General features: G+C 37.3%; 1 protein-coding gene across 1 annotated transcript; it reads left to right on the top strand.

The window, feature by feature from the left end:
- The first annotated feature begins 19,068 nt into the window (after positions 1-19,068).
- Positions 19,069-20,433, top strand: LOC110931599. Its single transcript, XM_035988085.1, has 3 exons — positions 19,069-19,240; positions 19,307-19,729; positions 19,958-20,433. Exons 1-3 carry the CDS (start codon positions 19,069-19,071, stop codon positions 20,431-20,433), a joined length of 1,071 nt encoding a protein of 356 aa, XP_035843978.1.
- Positions 20,434-21,481: the final 1,048 nt, after the last annotated feature.

Genomic DNA, 21,481 nt, shown 5'->3' with positions numbered 1-21,481 from the left:
TTAACTAAAATTCCATGCTTTTCGGAATTTTTATTATTTTCGAATTCAAATCTAGAAGTCAATGTATTCATTAACTAAAATTCCATGTCACATTACATCGCATATTCCATTGTTCAGAAGATTACTGGAATTTATCAGCATGTTCTTGGTGCTGTGTTTTAACAGTTTACAGGGCTAAAGTCAATTTTTTTTATAGATCCCACAATATAAAGATGGTAAAACACAGTGTATGAATCTGATTGCTGTTAAAACACAACTATATGAATCTGAATGCTAAAACACAACTGTATGAATCTGACTGCTGTTAAAACACAACTGTATGAATCTGAATGCTAAAACACAAGTGTATGAATCTGCTTGCTGTTAAAACACAACTGTATGAATCTGTTTGCTGTTAAAACACAACTGTATGAATCTGAATGCTAAAACACAACTGTATGAATCTGCTTGCTGTTAAAACACATCTGTATGAATCTGGATGCTAAAACACAACTGTATGAATCTGAATGCTAAAACACAACTGTATGAATCTGCTTGCTGTTAAAACACATCTGTATGAATCTGCTTGCTGTTAAAACACAACTGTATGAATCTGTTTGCTGTTAAAACACATCTGTATGAATCTGAATGCTAAAACGCAACTGTATGAATCTGATTGTTGTTAAAACACATCTGTATGAATCTGGATGCTAAACCACAACTGTATGAACCTGCTTGCTGCTAAAACACAACTGTATTAATTTGCTTGCTGTTAAAACACATCGTCAAGAAAACGGAGATGATAAGAACAATATTTAAATGGTAATAATGAACTCGGAGATGGTGGATATGGAGAAGTGTTTTAATTTGATCCGGTGCTCTCCATCGTTTCTAAAGTTATCTTCTTCCATGATTGTAGTTATTTTTGGTAGGGATTGGGGTTTCCAAGATGGGTTTGGAGAGAGAGAGGGAGGGGGAAAATCGCTTGAATTTAGGAACTGGGCGGTTATCTAATTGATTTAAAACACGGCCATTGACAAAATTGCCCCTACTCATTTAAAACAATCAATTAATTAAACTCAAATATTACAAGATTGCCATTGATTTAATCTCAACCCTTAAACACACCAATCGGATAGACCAGATCGCTTCCTAGACTTTCTAGGAAAAACACACTTTCCGTGCGAACCCTACTCTCTCTCTCTCTCTATATATATATATATATATATATATATATATAAACTTTTTTTCAAAAAAACATTTGTAGTGCACATGTGCAGTACACGTATAATGCACTTTTGCAATACAAGTTTTTTTTTAAGTTTTTTTTATATATAAAAAGTAAGGGTTATTGGATTTTTTATCACTCCTAACTATTGGCTATTGGCCGTTGCCACCCTCACTATCACTTTGACGTCTGTCACCCCCAACTTAACACTTAGTATATGTTCTGTCACCACGCATTTAACTAATCACTAACTTTTGATCTTGTTACTATACTTTTTGTGTGTCCTAAGATCCCTAAAACCTTTCTAAGATCCCTATGACATCCACAAAAGTATAGTACCAAGATTAAAAGTTGGTGATCAGTTAACGACGTGGTGACAAAACACACTAAGTGTTAAGTTGGGAGTGACGGATGTCAAAGTGATAGTTGGGGGTGACAGCAGCAAATATCTAATAGTTAGTGGTGATAAAATCCAATAACCCAAAAAGTAATGAAAATTTGTAAAAAAAATTACATGTTTTTTATACTTTTTTAATTAGTTTTCAAGTTTTCACTTTAATTAATGGTTTTTAATTAAACCCTCACCTATATATAATATCCCATATCTAGAGAAACAAAAATTTGGCTTGTGACTAATTTTATCAAACTCGTTAAAGACAAGTTTATTTATTTATTTATTTATTTATTTTTTGAAGGATAAAGTTTCATGGAGATGGTTCAAATGAAAACCACTTTTATTGTGAAAACTCGAAAACTAACTAAAAAAAGCCTAAAAAACACACAAATTTTTTTTTTAATTTTTTTTTTTATAAAAATCGCTGGTTTTTATATATGAAAAAAACTTTTTTTCAAAAAAACAAAAATTTGTAGTACACATGTGTAATAAGACACATGTGTGTGTCTTATTACACATGTGCACTACACAAAAAATTTTTTTTTATTTTTTTGAAAATTTTTTTATATAAAAAAACCTGCGAAAATTATTATACAAAAAAAAATGGTATGTTTTTTTTGGCTTTTTTAGTTAGTTTTCGAGTTTTCACAATAATTAGTGGTTTTCATTTGAACCTTCCCCAAACTTTCATAAAACACAAGGACAACTATCTCTAAGACGGAGATAGCGACCCAAAACAAATTACATCAACTTGAAATTAAAGACAAGTTTATTATTAAATTATATCTTATGTATATGAATATTTTATGTGCTAAATGATCAGTCTATTTACGTTGTTGAGCTTATAGCAAAAGACTTTAACATTTCTTTATAACCATCTTAAAGTTTTCTCATATCTACTACTTCTAATAAAGCAAAACAAGTTTAAGCCACATGGCATTAGCTTAAGTCATTACTTGCCACGTGACATTTGCTTAGACTACTTTTTTTTTGCTTTTTCCGCCAAAACCATCCTCCTTAGCTTCTTTAATACGCTTCACTTCACTCCAAAACCCTAATACCCATCTCCTGCATCCGGCTCTTCCTTCTTCATCGATTGATCTTCGAAAAACATAGGTATGTTATTTTTCTTTTCCCTCTTTGATTTTTCTTTGTCATTGTTAAACACTATCTATTTCTTTCTTAAACCCTAGATATCATCTATCGATCTTTAATATGTTATTTGCAATCTCCTAAACCCTAGATTTCTTCATCTTCAATCGCGAGTGGAAGCAACCAGTCCTTATTATGCGGCATATAAGGTATGTATCCGTGTTTTCAATTTTCTTTTTGCGGCGTTGTTGGTGTCTGGAAGACCTAGCCGCCGCCTCTTCTTAGGGTTTCAGTGATTTCTAACTTATGCATTCATCAATACCTATATTCATTTCTTGAGTGCTTCTGTGATATTTTTCAAGATTTGGTGCTTTTTGAAAGATGGGATCCATCACTGTCTTCTTCAAACGATTCAACAAATAGGTAACAATTCTTCAAATATCGATTCATGTTTGATAATGTCGCTTCCTGTTTGATGTTCTCTATCATATGTTCATCTTTAGGTTTTCCGATTAAATTCACGTATTGAAGTAGATTTTGAGCAATTGTCAGAGGTGACGTTGTTTGCTGACACTATTACAGTTCAAAAATTGGGAGTGATGATTTGGCATACCAGAAAGGTTATAGTACAGATTATTGTTTAAGCTTAAGCAATGTTTCATCCATCATTCTCTATTTAAATCCATAAAATTGTGATGTTTTTGTTGACAACATGTCCTTTAGAGAGCTGATCATTCTTCCAATCGATTGCAAGCAGGTCCTTTGTTTTGACTGATTATTTCAAAATTTGAATTTTTGAAATTTATATCAATTATGGATACTTATCAAAGTTGTCTAAATTGTAACGTATTTCCAAATTTATCAAGATAACTTATATTAAAGTTTTATTTGCTTCCAAATTTTGTGTTAGTTTCCATAATTTTCGACTATCACATTAACTTTCAAGTTTCTCAGAATTTGTTCTTCTTCTTTTTTTGTAGATCATTCAACTTATTCTGCAGGTATGTAAACTAGATTAGATTGTTATGTATTTTAAATGCTTAATCACACTTTTTTTTAATCATTTTACTGTATTTTTTGTGATTGATTTTTTTTTCACAATCATTTAGATATTGATTATATTATGAATATATTAACTCATTGGTTTTGAATTTAAGTTTGAATAATATTTAACTATTTAGGTAAATTGTTTTGACTGATTATTTCAAAATTTAAATTTTTGAAATTTATATCAATTATGGATACTTATCAAAGTTGTCTAAATTGTAACGTATTTCCAAATTTATCAAGATAACTTATATTAAAGTTTTGATTGCTTCCAAATTTTGTGTTAGTTTCCATAATTTTCGACAGTCACATTAATTTTCAAGTTTCTCAGAATTTGTTCTTCTTCTTTTTTTGTAGATCATTCCACTTATTCTGCAGGTATGTAAACTAGATTAGATTGTTATGTATTTTAAATGCTTAATCGCACTTTTTTTAATCATTTTTCTGTATTTTTTGTGTTGCTGATGATGATTTAAATTTTTCGAATCTAATCTTATTAATGGATCTATTCTTGATGTCTTTGAAAGAGTGATGCTCTTACTAATTTTTTTATTTTATTTTTTGTTTTTTCATGATAAACCCTAATTTTTATGCAATTGCAGGAGTCTGAATCTTCTTCGAACATAAGAGGTAAGTTTAATGTTATCGTTTTTTTGGTGTTTTTTGATCCGGTATAATGATAGTTTTCATCATTTATGCTAATCTCTATAATTTTTAAGTTATTTTGTTTTTTTTTTTTGGCAAATCTAACTATGATATTTTTTGAAATTTGAAAATCTTTATTTTTTACTAATAAATTTGGTATTGTATTAATATGTATTAATGATTCTTTTGTTTTGTTTTTTTATTTTTTTCATGGTTAACCCTAAATTTTATGCCATTGCCGGACTATTAAACTTCGTCGAACATGTTAATCAAAAATTTTAGTTTTATTGTTTTTTTTTCCTATTTTTTATCAGGTATAATGTTTGGTTTCATCCTTTATGCTCATTTAATTTTGGCTGTATTTTTTAGTTACTAATAAATTTGGTATTGTGTTAATTTTCGGAAAATTTGTAGTGTTTCTATAAATAAATTCATTTATGTTTTTTGAAACCCCTCCTTTTGTTTCTTTTATATTTTTTCCCTCTCTTATGAGTTTGTTTCTATGTCGGTTGGTTTTGCTTGGCAAGGTTAGACTTTCCTAATAAGTTTGCTTGATTTACGGGATTGGATATTAGTGATTTAATTTTCAGATTTTAAATTTTAAATTTTGAATTCAATCATTATTTTAAATTTAAATTTTGAAGTAAACCATTATTGTTTGATTTTAAATTTTCAATTTCGAAGTCAATTATTATTTTAAATTTAAATTTGAAAGTTTGTCATTAATGTGTTTGATTTTAATTTTTGACTCTGTAAATTGAATTTAAATTTGAAAGGTTAGACTTTCCTAATAAGTTTGCTTGATTTACGGGATTGGATATTAGTGATTTGATTTTTAGATTTTAAATTTTAAATTTTGAAGTCAATCATTATTTTAAATTTAAATTTTGAAGTAAACCATTATTGTGTTTGATTTTAAATTTTGAATGCTTTGAAATCTTGATGTTTTTTTATGAGATGCTTTGACTATATTATTTGTAATTTTAGGGATGCTTCGAGTCTTCTTCGACTAGTTGCATATCTAATTCAAATTATGTTTTGTAATTTTAGGTGATGAGCTTCTTTCAGACTCCTTCCCCTACAAGGAACTCTTGAATGGGATCCTATGAGAAGTTGAAGGAAAAGTATATCTTGCACCGTTCTTTATCTATATCTATATATCTCTATATCTTAAATGGGATCCTATGGGAAATTGATCTCTATTCGATTCACTGATGTATATTCTTCTCCTCACCATTTTTATTTTATTTTTTGTTTTTTCATGATAAACCCTAATTTTTATGCAATTGCAGGAGTCTGAATCTTCTTCGAACACAAGAGGTAAGTTTAATGTTATTGTTTTTTGATCCGGTATAATGATAGTTTTCATCATTTATGCTAATCTCTATAATTTTTAAGTTATTTTGTTTTTGCTTTTTTTTTTGGTAAATCTAACTATGATATTTTTTGAAATTTGAAAATCTTTGTTTTTTTACTAATAAATTTTGTATTGTATTAATATGTATTAATGATTCTTTTGTTTTGTTTTTTTATTTTTTCATGGTTAACCCTAAATTTTATGACATTGCCGGACTATTAAACTTCGTCGGACATGTTAATCAACAATTTTAGTTTTTGTGACACTCTAGGTTTTTCCGAACGAACATCTTGTAATATCTTGGTGTATATATATGTTATTAAATGGAAACGTGACCTTTTGCATGATATGTGTTGTATGTATGTATTATATATATATATGTATGTGAGTCGAGACCACGACTCGAGACCACTCGGTCTCGAGTGGGCCTCTTGGGCCGTAACCGGTTTGGGCCGAAACCCCTTAGCCTATTTTGAAACCTTGTATATAAATTCCAACTTCCCCTCATTCTTCATTCTTTAGTTACCAACACACACACACCTTCTCTCTCACTAGAAAACCCTCAACAACACTACTTTCTCTCCTTAATCTCGGTTCAAGCTTGGAATCAAATCGGCAACAACAAGGGATCTCGGTCAAGATCATCATCACTCGGACACTTCATTTTCTCGGTTCCTTTCCTTTGTTTTGGCTCCTTCTTCTCAACCGGTTAGTGATTATTTTTATGTGTATAGGATTTATGTGTATTAAATGAACTAGAAAGTGTTTAGTTAGAATTGTTATGCATGATTTTTAGGTAGATTTGTGAGTTTCACTATATGTGTAAACCATTATGTGTAAATACTTGATAACATGTTTAAAAATGGCTAAAGAATGGTGGTTTAAGAATGATTATGGCCAACCGAACTATGTTCAAGGTTACAAAATGTATGTTTTCTTGTTCTTGCATGATGATCTTGATAAAATATGTGATTTTGGTTCATAAAAATGTATGATTATGTTAAAGTGAAAACCCTAAAAATTGATGAACTTGTGATGAACTTGTTGAAGATGACTTGAAGGTTTAAAAAGGGCAATGTTTGATCCATGTTTACTAATGGTCAGATTAGGAAAATTGTTAGTTGAAACCTCATTGGTTGTTTCTCGATTTGGGCCTGATTACATAGTACAATTTAGCCTGATATGTCTGAATTTGCACGTGAACAAGAAAAGGACAGCATTGCGACTCGAGACCGCACGGTTGCGACTCGTAACCACAGCATGACAACTCGAGACCACACGGTTGCGACTCGTAACCACAGCATGACAACTCGAGACCACACGGTTGCGACTCGTAACCACAGCGTGACAAGCCGAGACCTCCTGGTTGCGACTCGAGACCACCTTGTTGCGACTGGGCTGTCCACTTTGGTTATTGGGCCATAATGTGTGTAATATGGGCTACCTGTTGACTGGACTATGTGTTGCTGTTTGAATGTGTGAATATTAGGGCCGGCCCAATAACCCTATGACTGTATGTAGTATGCATGATACGTGTTAGTTATGTGTAGATTTTACGTGATTGCTTGTACACCAAACCTGATCTATACCGGTAACCATGTTAGGACGTGGTGACCAACGTGTTTGATAAGTAACCTAATCTGCCGAGCAACCCAAGGTGAGTTCACACACTAAAAGCATGCGTCCCGCGGAGGGACACGAACAAACTACCAACTTTAGGAAAAACACTTTTGACCCATTACTCCGGGGGAAACCAGAATGGGTAATTACTATCTCCGGGGGAGATACGTTTGGATATTATTTATAAATCACAACTAGCCATGCTAAACGAAACTCTATCACTTTAAGTCCCTGCTTACAGTACCGATTAATCGCCGGGGGCGAACGGGTTATTAGTTGATAGCGCTATTAGGTTTGACAACCTCAAACCGTGACCGGGGGAGATCGGGCGTGAACTAGTAGACCTTGCAACATGGTCAATGACGATAGACATTGACTCGGGGCACAACAACTTTCCGTCAACAGTTTCGGTATCTACAGTTTAGTGAGCTTACAGATGGGGTAGCTCCCCACAACGTGATTATAAATGCTTTATCTAAACAACTTAAGTTTTTGGTAAACTAAAACTGGACAACTAGTGAACTCACTCAGCATTATTGTTGACCCCTTACCGCATGCTTTGCAGGTAACCAGTGATTGAGGAGCTGCTGCTTGGGGATGTGTAGTGATCGTCAAAACCCGTGTGTTGGGTTCACTTATCTTGAACTAAGAACTATCTTTAAAACTATTTGGATGATGCTTCCGCTGTTTTGTTTAAACTAATTATCGAACTTAAACTATGTTGTTGCTAACTACTTTGGATAGCAAATATTTCTACTATTAAATCAATGCTCAGTATGATTAGTGGCTGGATCCTGGTCAGTCACGCCTCCAAGCGGTGGTGCTCCGCATGTGGTTTTTGGGGGTGTGACAGATTGGTATCAGAGCCGTTGGTTATAGTGAACTTGGTTTTAAAAAGAGGAAAATCTTTTTGGAAAAAAAAAACCGGACTATAACCCGTGACTCGCGACGACACTACACTCCAAGTGCAAGGCTCAACTCATTAGACCTCATAGCTCGGACTAGTGTTTACTTATTTGCTTACCTTATGTTTCCTGTTTTGCTATACGTACTAGTGTGCCTAATTAGATAGATACGCCTCTCTCTTCTATCTCATTCTCGCTACATTACGACATCACACTCATACTATGTTTTCTGATTATGAAGACAATGAGTGGACGTGGAAGAGGAAACATCAACATGACTCAGGCTCAATTCACTAACCTGCTTAACACGGTGGCTGCAGCTTTCGCAGCTCACCCTGGAGGTAAACTCGTTATCCTAGGATGTTTAGATCCTACCGCCACATCGCCTTTTATCCCTAAATCTATACGCTTCGCTTCTCACGAACAGGTCAGCATGCACCTGCGCAACCACCCGTGTGTACTTTCAAAACTTTCATGGATTGCAAGCCTCTCCCTTTCAACGGCACTGAGGGTGCCATAGGTCTTCTGCATTGGATTGAGAAAGTTGAAGCTGTCTTTGCTGTCTGTGAGTGTCCCCCTGCGAACTGGGTGAAGTTTGCTACTGCTACGCTTGAAGGAAACGCGCTTTCCTGGAGGAAGGCGCAAATTCAGATGTTTGGATTGGAAACTGCTAATGCTACTGCGTGGGAGGATTTCAAGGACATGATTAAGGAGGAATACTGTCACCGGGATGACATCCACAAACTTGAGAACGAGTACTATGCGCTTAAGATGGTTGGGTCAGAGATTGAAACCTACACCAAGCTGTCCAATGACTATGCTGCTCTTTGCCCAAACATGTCTCGACCTATGTATCGAAGAATCGAGTTGTACGTCAAGGGTTTGGCTCCAGAAATTCGAAGCCATGTAACTTCAGCCAACCTCACTACCATTCAGCCGATCGTTCGACTTGCTCACAAACTTACTGATCAGGCCGTAGAAGAGGGCAGGTTGCCCAAAAGGATCAGTGCTACTGTCGGAACTTCTAGTGACAACAAGCGTAAGTGGGAAGGAAATCAAAGCAAGGATGCTAACCCCACTCAGGCCCCAGCACAGCAAAGGAAAACTGAAAACAACAAGGGCACTCAACAACAGGGTGGCTATCGTGGTAACCACCCCAAGTGCAACAAGTGTAATCGACATCACAGTGGGCCTTGTGGGAAAAGTCAGTGTCAGCGATGTAACAAGATGGGGCATGAGGCCAAGGACTGTAGGAGTCCACGTCCCGTGGGGCAGAACCAGCAGCAACAACATCACGGGAACGCCAAGGGTTGTTTCCAGTGCGGAGCTGAGGGGCACTTTAAGAAGAATTGCCCTGAACTGAACCAGAACCGCAACAACAATCAGGGAGCTGGGAACAACGATCAGAACAACAATGCTGGGAATGGTGCTAGAGGAAGGGCTTTTGTGATTGGAGCTGGAGAAGCAAGGAATGACCCCAATGTCGTGGCGGGTAAGTTCCTACTTGGTGATCGTTATGTTTCTGTATTATTTGATTCTGGAGCCGATGCTAGTTATGTGTCCTTACGTGTTAGTAAGAAGCTTAAGCGTTCGCTTTCGTTACTAAGTTCACATCATATCGTCGAGTTAGCTAATGGTAGAAACATCGAGGCCTCACATGTTATCAAAGGCTGCAAACTAGAATTGTCTGGTCAGACGTTTAGCATCGATCTATTCCCTGTTACACTTGGAAGCTTCGACGGCGTCATCGGTATGGATTGGTTATCCAAGCATCGCGCTGAGATCCTCTGTCAAGAGAAAGCAGTTCGTATTCCCCGCCGTTCTGGCAAACCCCTCATTGTACAAGGTAGCAAAGGCGGAGAAATCTCCGGCGTTATCTCGTTCTTGAAGGCCCAGAAGTGTTTACGAAAAGGGCACACCGCTATCTTTGCACTTGTCACCAACACGCAGGAAAAGGAAAAAAGGATTGAAGATTTTCCAGTGGTGCGTGACTACCCCGAGGTATTTCCTGAAGAATTACCTGGACTCCCTCCCCACCGTCAGGTCGAATTCCAAATCGAGCTAGCTCCCAGAGCAGCACCCATAGCTCGTGCGCCTTATCGACTAGCCCCCGCAGAATTGAAGGAACTCTCTACTCAACTGCAGGAACTATTGGATAAAGGGTTTATCCGCCCTAGTTCATCACCCTGGGGAGCACCGGTACTCTTTGTTAAGAAGAAGGATGGCACGTTCCGAATGTGCATTGACTATCGTGAGCTGAACAAGGTTACCATCAAGAATCGTTACCCTCTCCCGCGAATCGACGACTTATTCGATCAGTTGCAAGGATCGAGCTACTACTCTAAGATCGACTTACGATCGGGCTATCATCAGCTTAGAGTTCGTAATGAAGACGTCTCCAAAACTGCATTCAGGACTCGTTATGGTCACTATGAATTCCTTGTTATGCCTTTTGGAATGACCAACGCGCCCGCGGTATTTATGGATCTCATGAACCGAGTGTGCAAACCTTACCTCGACAAATTCGTGATTGTGTTTATAGACGACATCCTGATCTACTCAAAAAGTCAAGAAGAGCATGAACAGCACCTACGCCTTATCCTCGAACTCCTTCGCAATGAGCAACTGTATGCCAAGTTCTCTAAATGCGACTTCTGGCTTCGAGAAGTCCATTTCCTTGGGCACGTGGTTAACAAGGATGGAATTCACGTCGACCCAGCTAAGATCGACTCTATAAAGAATTGGCCTACCCCTAAGACCCCGACCGAAATCCGCCAATTCTTGGGACTAGCAGGATACTATCGAAGATTTATCATGGGATTCTCAAAGATTGCTCAGCCTCTCACGGCTCTTACTCAGAAGGGTATGGTTTATAAATGGGGTGAAGCTCAGGAAACCGCATTTCAGAAACTAAAGGATAATCTCTGTAGTGCTCCTATTCTCTCGTTGCCTGAAGGCACTGACGACTTTGTGGTTTACTGCGATGCATCCATCCATGGGCTCGGTTGTGTGTTAATGCAACGCGACAAAGTTATTGCTTACGCCTCTCGACAACTTAAGACGCACGAAAGGAACTACACTACGCACGACTTGGAACTAGGAGCAGTGATCTTTGCGCTTAAGATATGGAGACATTACCTGTACGGTACCAAGTGCACCATTTACACCGATCACAGGAGTCTCGAGCATATCTTCAAGCAAAAGGAATTAAACATGCGACAACGTCGATGGGTCGAACTCCTGAATGATTATGAATGCGCCATCAAGTACCATCCGGGCAAGGCCAATGTTGTGGCAGACGCCCTCAGCCGAAAAGACACTACGCCCAAGCGCGTGCGAGCGTTACAACTTACCATCCAGTCTAATCTCCCTACCCAGATTCGAAATGCTCAGACTGAAGCTCTGAAACCGGAAAACGTCAGGGCTGAATCCCTGCGAGGATCGAGACAACGACTAGAGCAAAAAGAAGACGGCGCTTACTATGTGGCAGGGCGCATTTGGGTCCCACTTCACGGAGATCTACGAAAGCTTGTGATGGACGAAGCCCATAAGTCCCGTTATTCAGTACATCCTGGTTCAGATAAGATGTACCACGACTTAAGGTCCACTTACTGGTGGCGTGGCATGAAAGCCCACATAGCTGCATACGTTAGCAAATGTTTGACCTGCGCAAGAGTCAAGACTGAGTATCAGAAACCAGCAGGCCTACTCCAGCAACCCGAAATCCCGAAGTGGAAATGGGAACAAATTTCCATGGATTTTGTTACGGGGCTACCTAGATCCCAACGCGGGAATGACACTATTTGGGTGATAGTAGATCGATTGACTAAGTCTGCACACTTTCTGGCCATTAAGGAAACAGACAAGTTTTCTACCTTGGCAGAAATCTATTTAAAGGAAGTAGTCTCGAGACACGGGGTGCCAACTTCCATTATTTCCGACCGAGACGCTCGTTTTACTTCCGAGTTGTGGCAAGCTATGCACAAATCCTTTGGCTCACGCTTGGACATGAGCACCGCTTATCACCCACAAACGGATGGTCAGTCTGAACGCACCATCCAAACCCTGGAAGACATGCTTAGGGCATGTGTGATCGATTTTGGCAAGAACTGGGAGAAGCATCTACCGCTGGTGGAATTCTCCTACAATAACAGCTACCATACTAGCATTCAGGCGGCACCTTTTGAGGCATTGTACGGTCGTAAATGCCGATCACCTCTTTGCTGGGCGGAAGTCGGTGACAGTCAAATCACAGGCCCAGAACTGGTGGTAGATACGACGGAAAAGATTGCCCAGATCAGACAACGCATGGCGGCAGCTCGTGACCGTCAGAAAAGCTACGCTGATAAGCGTAGGAAACCGCTAGAATTCCAGGTCGGGGACCGGGTTCTACTTAAAGTCTCACCCTGGAAGGGTGTGGTTCGTTTCGGTAAACGGGGCAAGCTGAACCCGCGATATGTTGGACCATTCGAAATTACCGAGAAAATCGGTAAGGTTGCTTATAGATTGAACCTGCCTGCAGAGCTGAGTGCAGTGCACAATGTTTTTCACGTGTCTAATCTGAAGAAGTGTCTGTCAGATGAAACACTCATAATTCCCTTCAAGGAACTCACTATTGACGAACAGCTACACTTTACTGAGGAACCGATTGAGATCACGAATCGAGAGATCAAAACCCTCAAACGTAGCCAAATACCTCTCGTGCGAGTTCGTTGGAACTCACGGCGCGGCCCAGAGTTTACCTGGGAGCGGGAAGACCAGATGAAGTGCAAGTATCCCCAGTTGTTCCCAAACGAAACCCCCAGCACTGAAGCTACAACTGAATTTCGGGACGAAATTCCAAACTAACGGGGGGATGATGTGACACCCCGTTGAAACACGCTAGCTTGGCAGTGGTTGCCTTAACTTTCGGGACGAAAGTTCTTAAAACTTGGGGATAATGTGACACTCTAGGTTTTTCCGAACGAACATCTTGTAATATCTTGGTGTATATATATGTTATTAAATGGAAACGTGACCTTTTGCATGATATGTGTTGTATGTATGTATTATATATATATGTATGTGAGTCGAGACCACGACTCGAGACCACTCGGTCTCGAGTGGGCCTCTTGGGCCGTAACCGGTTTGGGCCGAAACCCCTTAGCCTATTTTGAAACCTTGTATATAAATTCCAACTTCCCCTCATTCTTCATTCTTTAGTTACCAACACACACACACCTTCTCTCTCACTAGAAAACCCTCAACAACACTACTTTCTCTCCTTAATCTCGGTTCAAGCTTGGAATCAAATCGGCAACAACAAGGGATCTCGGTCAAGATCATCATCACTCAGACACTTCATTTTCTCGGTTCCTTTCCTTTGTTTCGGCTCCTTCTTCTCAACCGGTTAGTGATTATTTTTATGTGTATAGGATTTATGTGTATTAAATGAACTAGAAAGTGTTTAGTTAGAATTGTTATGCATGATTTTTAGGTAGATTTGTGAGTTTCACTATATGTGTAAACCATTATGTGTAAATACTTGATAACATGTTTAAAAATGGCTAAAGAATGGTGGTTTAAGAATGATTATGGCCAACCGAACTATGTTCAAGGTTACAAAATGTATGTTTTCTTGTTCTTGCATGATGATCTTGATAAAATATGTGATTTTGGTTCATAAAAATGTATGATTATGTTAAAGTGAAAACCCTAAAAATTGATGAACTTGTGATGAACTTGTTGAAGATGACTTGAAGGTTTAAAAAGGGCAATGTTTGATCCATGTTTACTAATGGTCAGATTAGGAAAATTGTTAGTTGAAACCTCATTGGTTGTTTCTCGATTTGGGCCTGATTACATAGTACAATTTAGCCTGATATGTCTGAATTTGCACGTGAACAAGAAAAGGACAGCATTGCGACTCGAGACCGCACGGTTGCGACTCGTAACCACAGCATGACAACTCGAGACCACACGGTTGCGACTCGTAACCACAGCATGACAACTCGAGACCACACGGTTGCGACTCGTAACCACAGCGTGACAAGCCGAGACCTCCTGGTTGCGACTCGAGACCACCTTGTTGCGACTGGGCTGTCCACTTTGGTTATTGGGCCATAATGTGTGTAATATGGGCTACCTGTTGACTGGACTATGTGTTGCTGTTTGAATGTGTGAATATTAGGGCCGGCCCAATAACCCTATGACTGTATGTAGTATGCATGATACGTGTTAGTTATGTGTAGATTTTACGTGATTGCTTGTACACCAAACCTGATCTATACCGGTAACCATGTTAGGACGTGGTGACCAACGTGTTTGACAAGTAACCTAATCTGCTGAGCAACCCAAGGTGAGTTCACACACTAAAAGCATGCGTCCCGCGGAGGGACACGAACAAACTACCAACTTTGGGAAAAACACTTTTGACCCATTACTCCGGGGGAAACCAGAATGGGTAATTACTATCTCCGGGGGAGATACGTTTGGATATTATTTATAAATCACAACTAGCCATGCTAAACGAAACTCTATCACTTTAAGTCCCTGCTTACAGTACCGATTAATCGCCGGGGGCGAACGGGTTATTAGTTGATAGCGCTATTAGGTTTGACAACCTCACACCGTGACCGGGGGAGATCGGGCGTGAACTAGTAGACCTTGCAACATGGTCAATGACGATAGACATTGACTCGGGGCACAACAACTTTCCGTCAACAGTTTCGGTATCTACAGTTTAGTGAGCTTACAGATGGGGTAGCTCCCCACAACGTGATTATAAATGCTTTATCTAAACAACTTAAGTTTTTGGTAAACTAAAACTGGACAACTAGTGAACTCACTCAGCATTATTATTGACCCCTTACCGCATGCTTTGCAGGTAACCAGTGATTGAGGAGCTGCTGCTTGGGGATGTGTAGTGATCGTCAAAACCCGTGTGTTGGGTTCACTTATCTTGAACTAAGAACTATCTTTAAAACTATTTGGATGATGCTTCCGCTGTTTTGTTTAAACTAATTATCGAACTTAAACTATGTTGTTGCTAACTACTTTGGATAGCAAATATTTCTACTATTAAATCAATGCTCAGTATGATTAGTGGCTGGATCTTGGTCAGTCACGCCTCCAAGCGGTGGTGCTCCGCATGTGGTTTTTGGGGGTGTGACAGTTTTATTGTTTTTTTTCCTATTTTTTATCCGGTATAATGTTTGGTTTCATCCTTTATGCTCATTTAATTTTGGCTGTATTTTTTAGTTAGTAATAAATTTGGTATTGTATTAATTTTCAGAAAATTTGTAGTGTTTCTATAAATAAATTCATTTACGTTTTTTGAAACCCCTCCTTTTGTTTCTTTTATATTTTTTCCCACTCTTATGAGTTTGTTTCTATGTCGGTCGGTTTTGCTTGGCAAGGTTAAACTTTCCTAATAAGTTTGCTTGATTTACGGGATTGGATATTAGTGATTTGATTTTCAGATTTTAAATTTTAAATTTTAAATTTTAAATTTTGAAGTCAATCATTATTTTAAATTTAAATTTTGAAGTAAACCATTATTGTGTTTGATTTTAAATTTTGAATGCTTTGAAATCTTGATGTTTTTTTATGAGATGCTTTGACTATATTATTTGTAATTTTAAGGATGCTTCGAGTCTTCTTCGACTATTGTTTTTGTACTCGAGTTGCATATCTAATTCAAATTGTGTTTTGTAATTTTAGGTGATGAGCTTCTTTCAGACTCCTTCCCCTACAAGGAACTCTTGAATGGGATCCTATGAGAAGTTGAAGGAAAGGTATATCTTGCACCGTTCTTTATCTATATCTATATATCTATATATCTTAAATGGGATCCTATGGGAAATTGATCTCTATTCGATTCATTGATGTATATTCTTCTCCTCACCATTTTGTTCCATTAATGAACTCATGTGTGCTCTTATGTTTGATACCCGATCTTATTCCAGTGATTAGTATCCGCTTGAGTAACCCAATCTGAGTCTAATTTTTTTCGTTAACGATTCAGGTAAACTTTCCTGATTTGGGTTTTCTGCAAGGCTAATCATCTAAATTAATTTTTTATTTTTATGGTTTACATCATAAACCCCAGTTTTACAGTATCTCATGATAATCTTTCTTTGTTTTTTAGAATCTGATCAAATTGGGCCATAATCTGAAGAAATGTGTTTAAGCTACGACAAGGTGTGTATAGCATTATGATTGATATTATAAAAAAATAACTATAACAGTTTCTCTTCCTGTAATTTTGTATAGCATTATTTATAAAATGATTACAGGTATGATAAAAAAAATATAAAAGCTGCTCTTCCTGTCTTTTGTTCGCTTCACGTATCTTCGCTAAATCAATATGTTGGAAGGTTTGTGTATGTAGAATTAGTCTGGATACGCCCACGAAAAAAAAAATGCCGATTTATATTGTATTTCTCATGACAGTATGAAGGCTATGGTTAAGGATAAATGATAAGATCTTCAAAGGGCTCGATGCTTTTCAAACTAAAATAGTGCAAGACAATAAGGAGGCTACTATCTGGTGGATGATTAACATATCGATAGGCGTCAATCTCTCAATCTGGTCCACTTTCTTTGGTTTAGACTTTGGTTAGTGTATGTGTATAGATAATTTTTTTAAAGTGATTGGATGTGTAATGGGGTAAGAGTATTTTGGACGTATCTTAGTGTGTTTTTTTGGAAGCTTAATTGTTTTTTGTATGCCTCTTTTGGTGATTAATAAAGTTTGGTTTACTGAAAAAAAAAACGCAATTTCAACCGTTTTTACCTAACGGGTGATTTACTTTATATTTATCTCTAATTGCTCAAGTAGGTAAATTTTGAAAAATTGTTTAAAGACGGACTTATGATTAGTTTGTTTGTATTTATTTTATGTATAAATGTCAAAAGAGATTTAGAGGATAACCTGTGATTAACTCGATTAAAACAGGTTGTGATGAAATGAGTCTTTTTTTTTAAAATGAGTCTTTTCAAAATTGGTAAGGCTGTGGTATAAATGAAGCTTTTCAAAATCATATTAGATATTACATACCCAGAATAATAATATTGAGGGTTGAATGTATGTGACCCTATAAATATAGAGGTGTACTTTACTTTAATTTTTTTCTATTATAGAAATTCCAATGTGATGGTATTTTTGTTGTTTCCTCTATTATTTTCTCTATATAATATAGAATAGAGGTTCCAATGTAAATGCTCTAAATATAGACGTTTATTTGACATTCTCGCTTTTGTATGTTTTTATGGCTCTTTACAACAAGAAAAAGTTTAAGAAACCAATTAAAAATTTATGATGGAGAAAAGGAAAAGAGGATACTTTAGATGTTAAAGTGTTATTTTTATACTTTTATTTGTTATAAATTAAATTTTCCTACCCGGAAAATTTCCGGGTTATAACCTTATTTTTTTTTCTATAACAGTAAAAGGGAATTATAGCAAATCAAGTGTTGGAGGGTAGCCAACCAGTTGATATCTCTAAGAACCCGTTTGAGTTGTTCTTACACTTAAGTAAAAATCTACTTTTTTCAAATTAATTTCATGTATATAAAACAGTAATTAACTCTTGAGTTAATTACTGTTTTCGTCCTGTGGTTTGTTAAAAATCACTATTTCAGTCCGTGTGGTTTCACTTTCGTGACCATTTTAGTCCTTGTGGTTTCACTTTCGTAACCATTTCAATCCATTTATTCTGTAAGTACAGGGACTGAATTGGTTACGAGCTGGACTGAAATGGTTACGAAAGTGAAACCACAAGGACTGAAATCGTAATTTTTAAACTAATTAACTGAAATAGTGATTTTTGATAAACCACATGGACGAAAACAGTAATTAACTCTTTTTAATAATCTAGCTATAGAGCTTTAAATTCTAAGTCGTCCTGATTGGAATTGATAATGTCAGAGGATGAATGCGATAGTGGAGTTAAAGAAGACATCATGAAAACATCATGAAGGTTTAGTTGACAAAAACTTAATTTGTAACGAACATTATGTAGATGTACTATTGAGACGTGCTCAACTGTCTCAAAATATTTGGCTTAACAAATCACACTTTAATGCTTCTACGTTTAAATTATTTTATGTGTTTAGTTGGTGTTTAGCCACCCGCAAAGCTCGCGAGGTCTTAGGCTAGTATACTTATAAAACAGAACCACCATTCCCACATTTATTTGAAAGAACTTTCAAATTAGTAAAACTTTAATGGCCCGCAATTGTTTTCATGTTATCACAATCACACTTGCCGTCCAATTATACATTTGGCATGCTCGAAACAACAAATGCACATGTCAACTTGCATGAGTTTTGTGATAGCCAGAACCACCTAGGTGTTGAATCTTCTTTACCGGAATTACAAACCAGAATGACTTTATAAAGAACAACTGTTTGAAGTGCTAAAAAGATAATAGTCCAACCAAGTTAATCTTAAAAACTCAGAAAAACACGCTATAGACACACATGAAAAATCTAACTTTAAGTAGCAAGTTTACCTTACCAATCCCTTAGACTGGAAGGTATGGGGGCCGGCTGATGCCCGGCTAGGCCCGGCGCCGGACCCTCACACCGCCCCCTGGGGCTCGGCCCATCACACCCGGCGACCCACAGCCGGGTCAGCCGATCCATTTGTTTTGAAAAGTAGCCGTTGGCAACGGCATTATTTAATTAAAAAAAAAATTCCCTTTTTCTATAAAATCACCTATTTTCACCATTATTTCCCCACTTTCAACCCAAAACCCTCTCACTTTTATACCATTTTCTCCCTACTTTTATAAAAAAAAAATATCTTTTCACCCACAATGGCTTCTAATCCTTGGTGGCCCTCGTCTTCGGATGACGAAGAGGAGATGTTTTTCGCAAACGCTGTACTACGGGCGGGACAAATTCTAATAGAAGAGGAAGAGGAAGAGGAAGACTTCTCGTCTGAAAATGTTATTACCACACGACTACGGATTAACAGAGACCGCCAAGGTTTTCATTACAAAATTTCATTGTCCTTATTTTTTTTAACTCGTACTTATATATTTTATACGACAGGAGCGCACGAGAAATTGGTGAACGATTATTTTTCGGATGAACCACTTTACAACGCCGACATTTTCAGACGCAGGTTCCGAATGAGTCGCCGCTTATTCACACGGATTGCTAATGATTTGGCGGGGCTAGACCCGTTTTTCACGCAACGTCCTGATGCTCGAAATTATGAAGGGTTTACAACGTTACAAAAGTGTACTGCGGCCATTCGCCAACTGGCGTACGGGACAGTGGCCGACGCTTTGGACGAGTACTTACAAATGTCGGCAAGAACTACGCGGGAATGTTTGTATCGGTTTTGCCATAATGTGGTGAAACTGTATAGCAAAAAATATTTGCGGAAACCAAACGCGTATGATGTTCAACAGTTGTACCAAGCTCATGAAGCAAGGCACGGGTTTCCGGGAATGCTTGGTAGCATTGATTGTATGCATTGGGGGTGGCATAATTGCCCGACTGCGTGGCGCGGCCAATATACGCGAGGTGATCACGGCTATCCAACCGTGATACTTGAAGCCATGGCATCACAAGATTTGTGGATATGACATTCTTTCTTTGGTCTCCCTGGTTCACTCAACGACCTCAACGTGTTATACCAATCGGCGATCTTTACCGATGTCGTTAATGGAACCGGTCCGGACACACGTTTTACAGTTTCTGGGGTTGAGTATAGACGTGGGTATTATCTTGCTGACGGGATATATCCGTCTTGGTCTACAATTGTAAAGACTATTCCATATCCCGAGGACGAAAAAAGGAAAAAATTCGCCAAGCGTCAAGAAGCTGCAAGAAAAGACATCGAACGTGCTTTTGGTGTCTTACAAAAAAAATGGGTCATCGTTGCACAACCGGCACGTGCGTTCACACCAAAAAGGTTGCGTCTTTGTATGTACGCTTGCATTTTGCTCCATAACATGATTATTGAAGACGAAGGTTGGGCGATTTGTGAGTATGATGAGAATGCATCTTGGGGGAACACTGTCCCGGTTGATCCCCCACAACAGGATTTAAACTCGTTCTCGCTAACAAACGACTTCACGCATGCAAATCTTCAACAAGATTTGGTAGAACATATTTGGAACAACGTTAACATGGTGGACGGTGACGGAGCCGAAGACGAAGAAGAGTAGTGTATTTGTTTTAAATTTTAAATCTAGACTTTTTTTTTCAAATTTTAGGTAGCGTAATTTTTTATTTTTTAGGTTATGTAATTTTTATTTATGTTATGTAATGGATTTTATTATCTTCCTTTATGTAGTATTTTTATTTAAATGTTGAATACTTTTTATAAAGTTAAACAAATAAAAAATAAACAATAAAACTTAAACAAATAAAAGTTAAACAAATAAAATGAATTAAACAATAAAAAAATATGTGGTGGGGCCCCATCCTCCATCCCCCTCCATCTTCAAATTGGCTCATCCCATGCTAGCCGCCTACGTGGCGCCTACGTGGAGGCTCATCCACGTGAGGATGAGCCAAACCATACCTTTCAGTCTTATGGTTTAAGGTTTCTTAATGACTTGGGGTTGAAAACCCATACAAGATCAATTATGAAGTAAACCCTAACTAGTTTCAAAATGCGTTTATTCAAATCCTTCCGGTAATTACCTCACACATTTAATCAACCCAAAATTTCGTTAGTCTTTTACCCGTTATTGAATGAGCAATTCAACCCACACAAACAAACTCTAGGATAAATAATAACATGCAATCATATACATCCCAATTTTGAAATAAAGAGCTTTACTAAAATCACACACAAAAATTAAACTGAAAAGTCAAACCAAATTAAGATTTATTTAAACGTAGATGATAACAAGAGTTTAGCCAAACGTAATCAAGAGCAATACAAACTTAGTAGCAAACATATCTAAAATCAGTAGACAAAGAATGATGAATAAACAAACCAAGTCGATTAACTCGAATAAACGTTAAATAGGTGATAGATCTTATTTCTTTTGCCCAAGATATGAGCATTTGAAGTCTGGATTATTCCTTGTGGGCCCATCTTGCCTAGTTTTGTTTCTGGTTTTGGGTTTTCATCCAAACTTTTCACAAACACCATTCAAACCAACAAGTCCATAATATAAAGGAATAAGTATCATAATCTTATGTAATTCGTACTAATAACCCGCTAAATATTTTTGAAAAACATGTATAATTAAGATAACATCA

This window comes from Helianthus annuus, chromosome 3 (assembly GCF_002127325.2).
Source record: "Helianthus annuus cultivar XRQ/B chromosome 3, HanXRQr2.0-SUNRISE, whole genome shotgun sequence".
In the NCBI taxonomy this organism is placed as follows: Eukaryota; Viridiplantae; Streptophyta; class Magnoliopsida; order Asterales; family Asteraceae; genus Helianthus; species Helianthus annuus.
The sequence above is the reverse complement of the archived record's forward strand: the minus strand, read 5'-3'. Positions and strand labels throughout refer to the sequence as shown.

Bases quoted from the DNA above. Each gene is read 5' to 3' on its own strand.
- LOC110931599 (XM_035988085.1), top strand. From the start codon at position 19,069: ATGGCTTCTAATCCTTGGTGGCCCTCGTCTTCGGATGACGAAGAGGAG. The intron at 19,241-19,306 runs GTTTTCATTACA...TTTATACGACAG, and splicing joins GATTAACAGAGACCGCCAAG to GAGCGCACGAGAAATTGGTG. The intron at 19,730-19,957 runs GTATGCATTGGG...CACGTTTTACAG, and splicing joins AATGCTTGGTAGCATTGATT to TTTCTGGGGTTGAGTATAGA.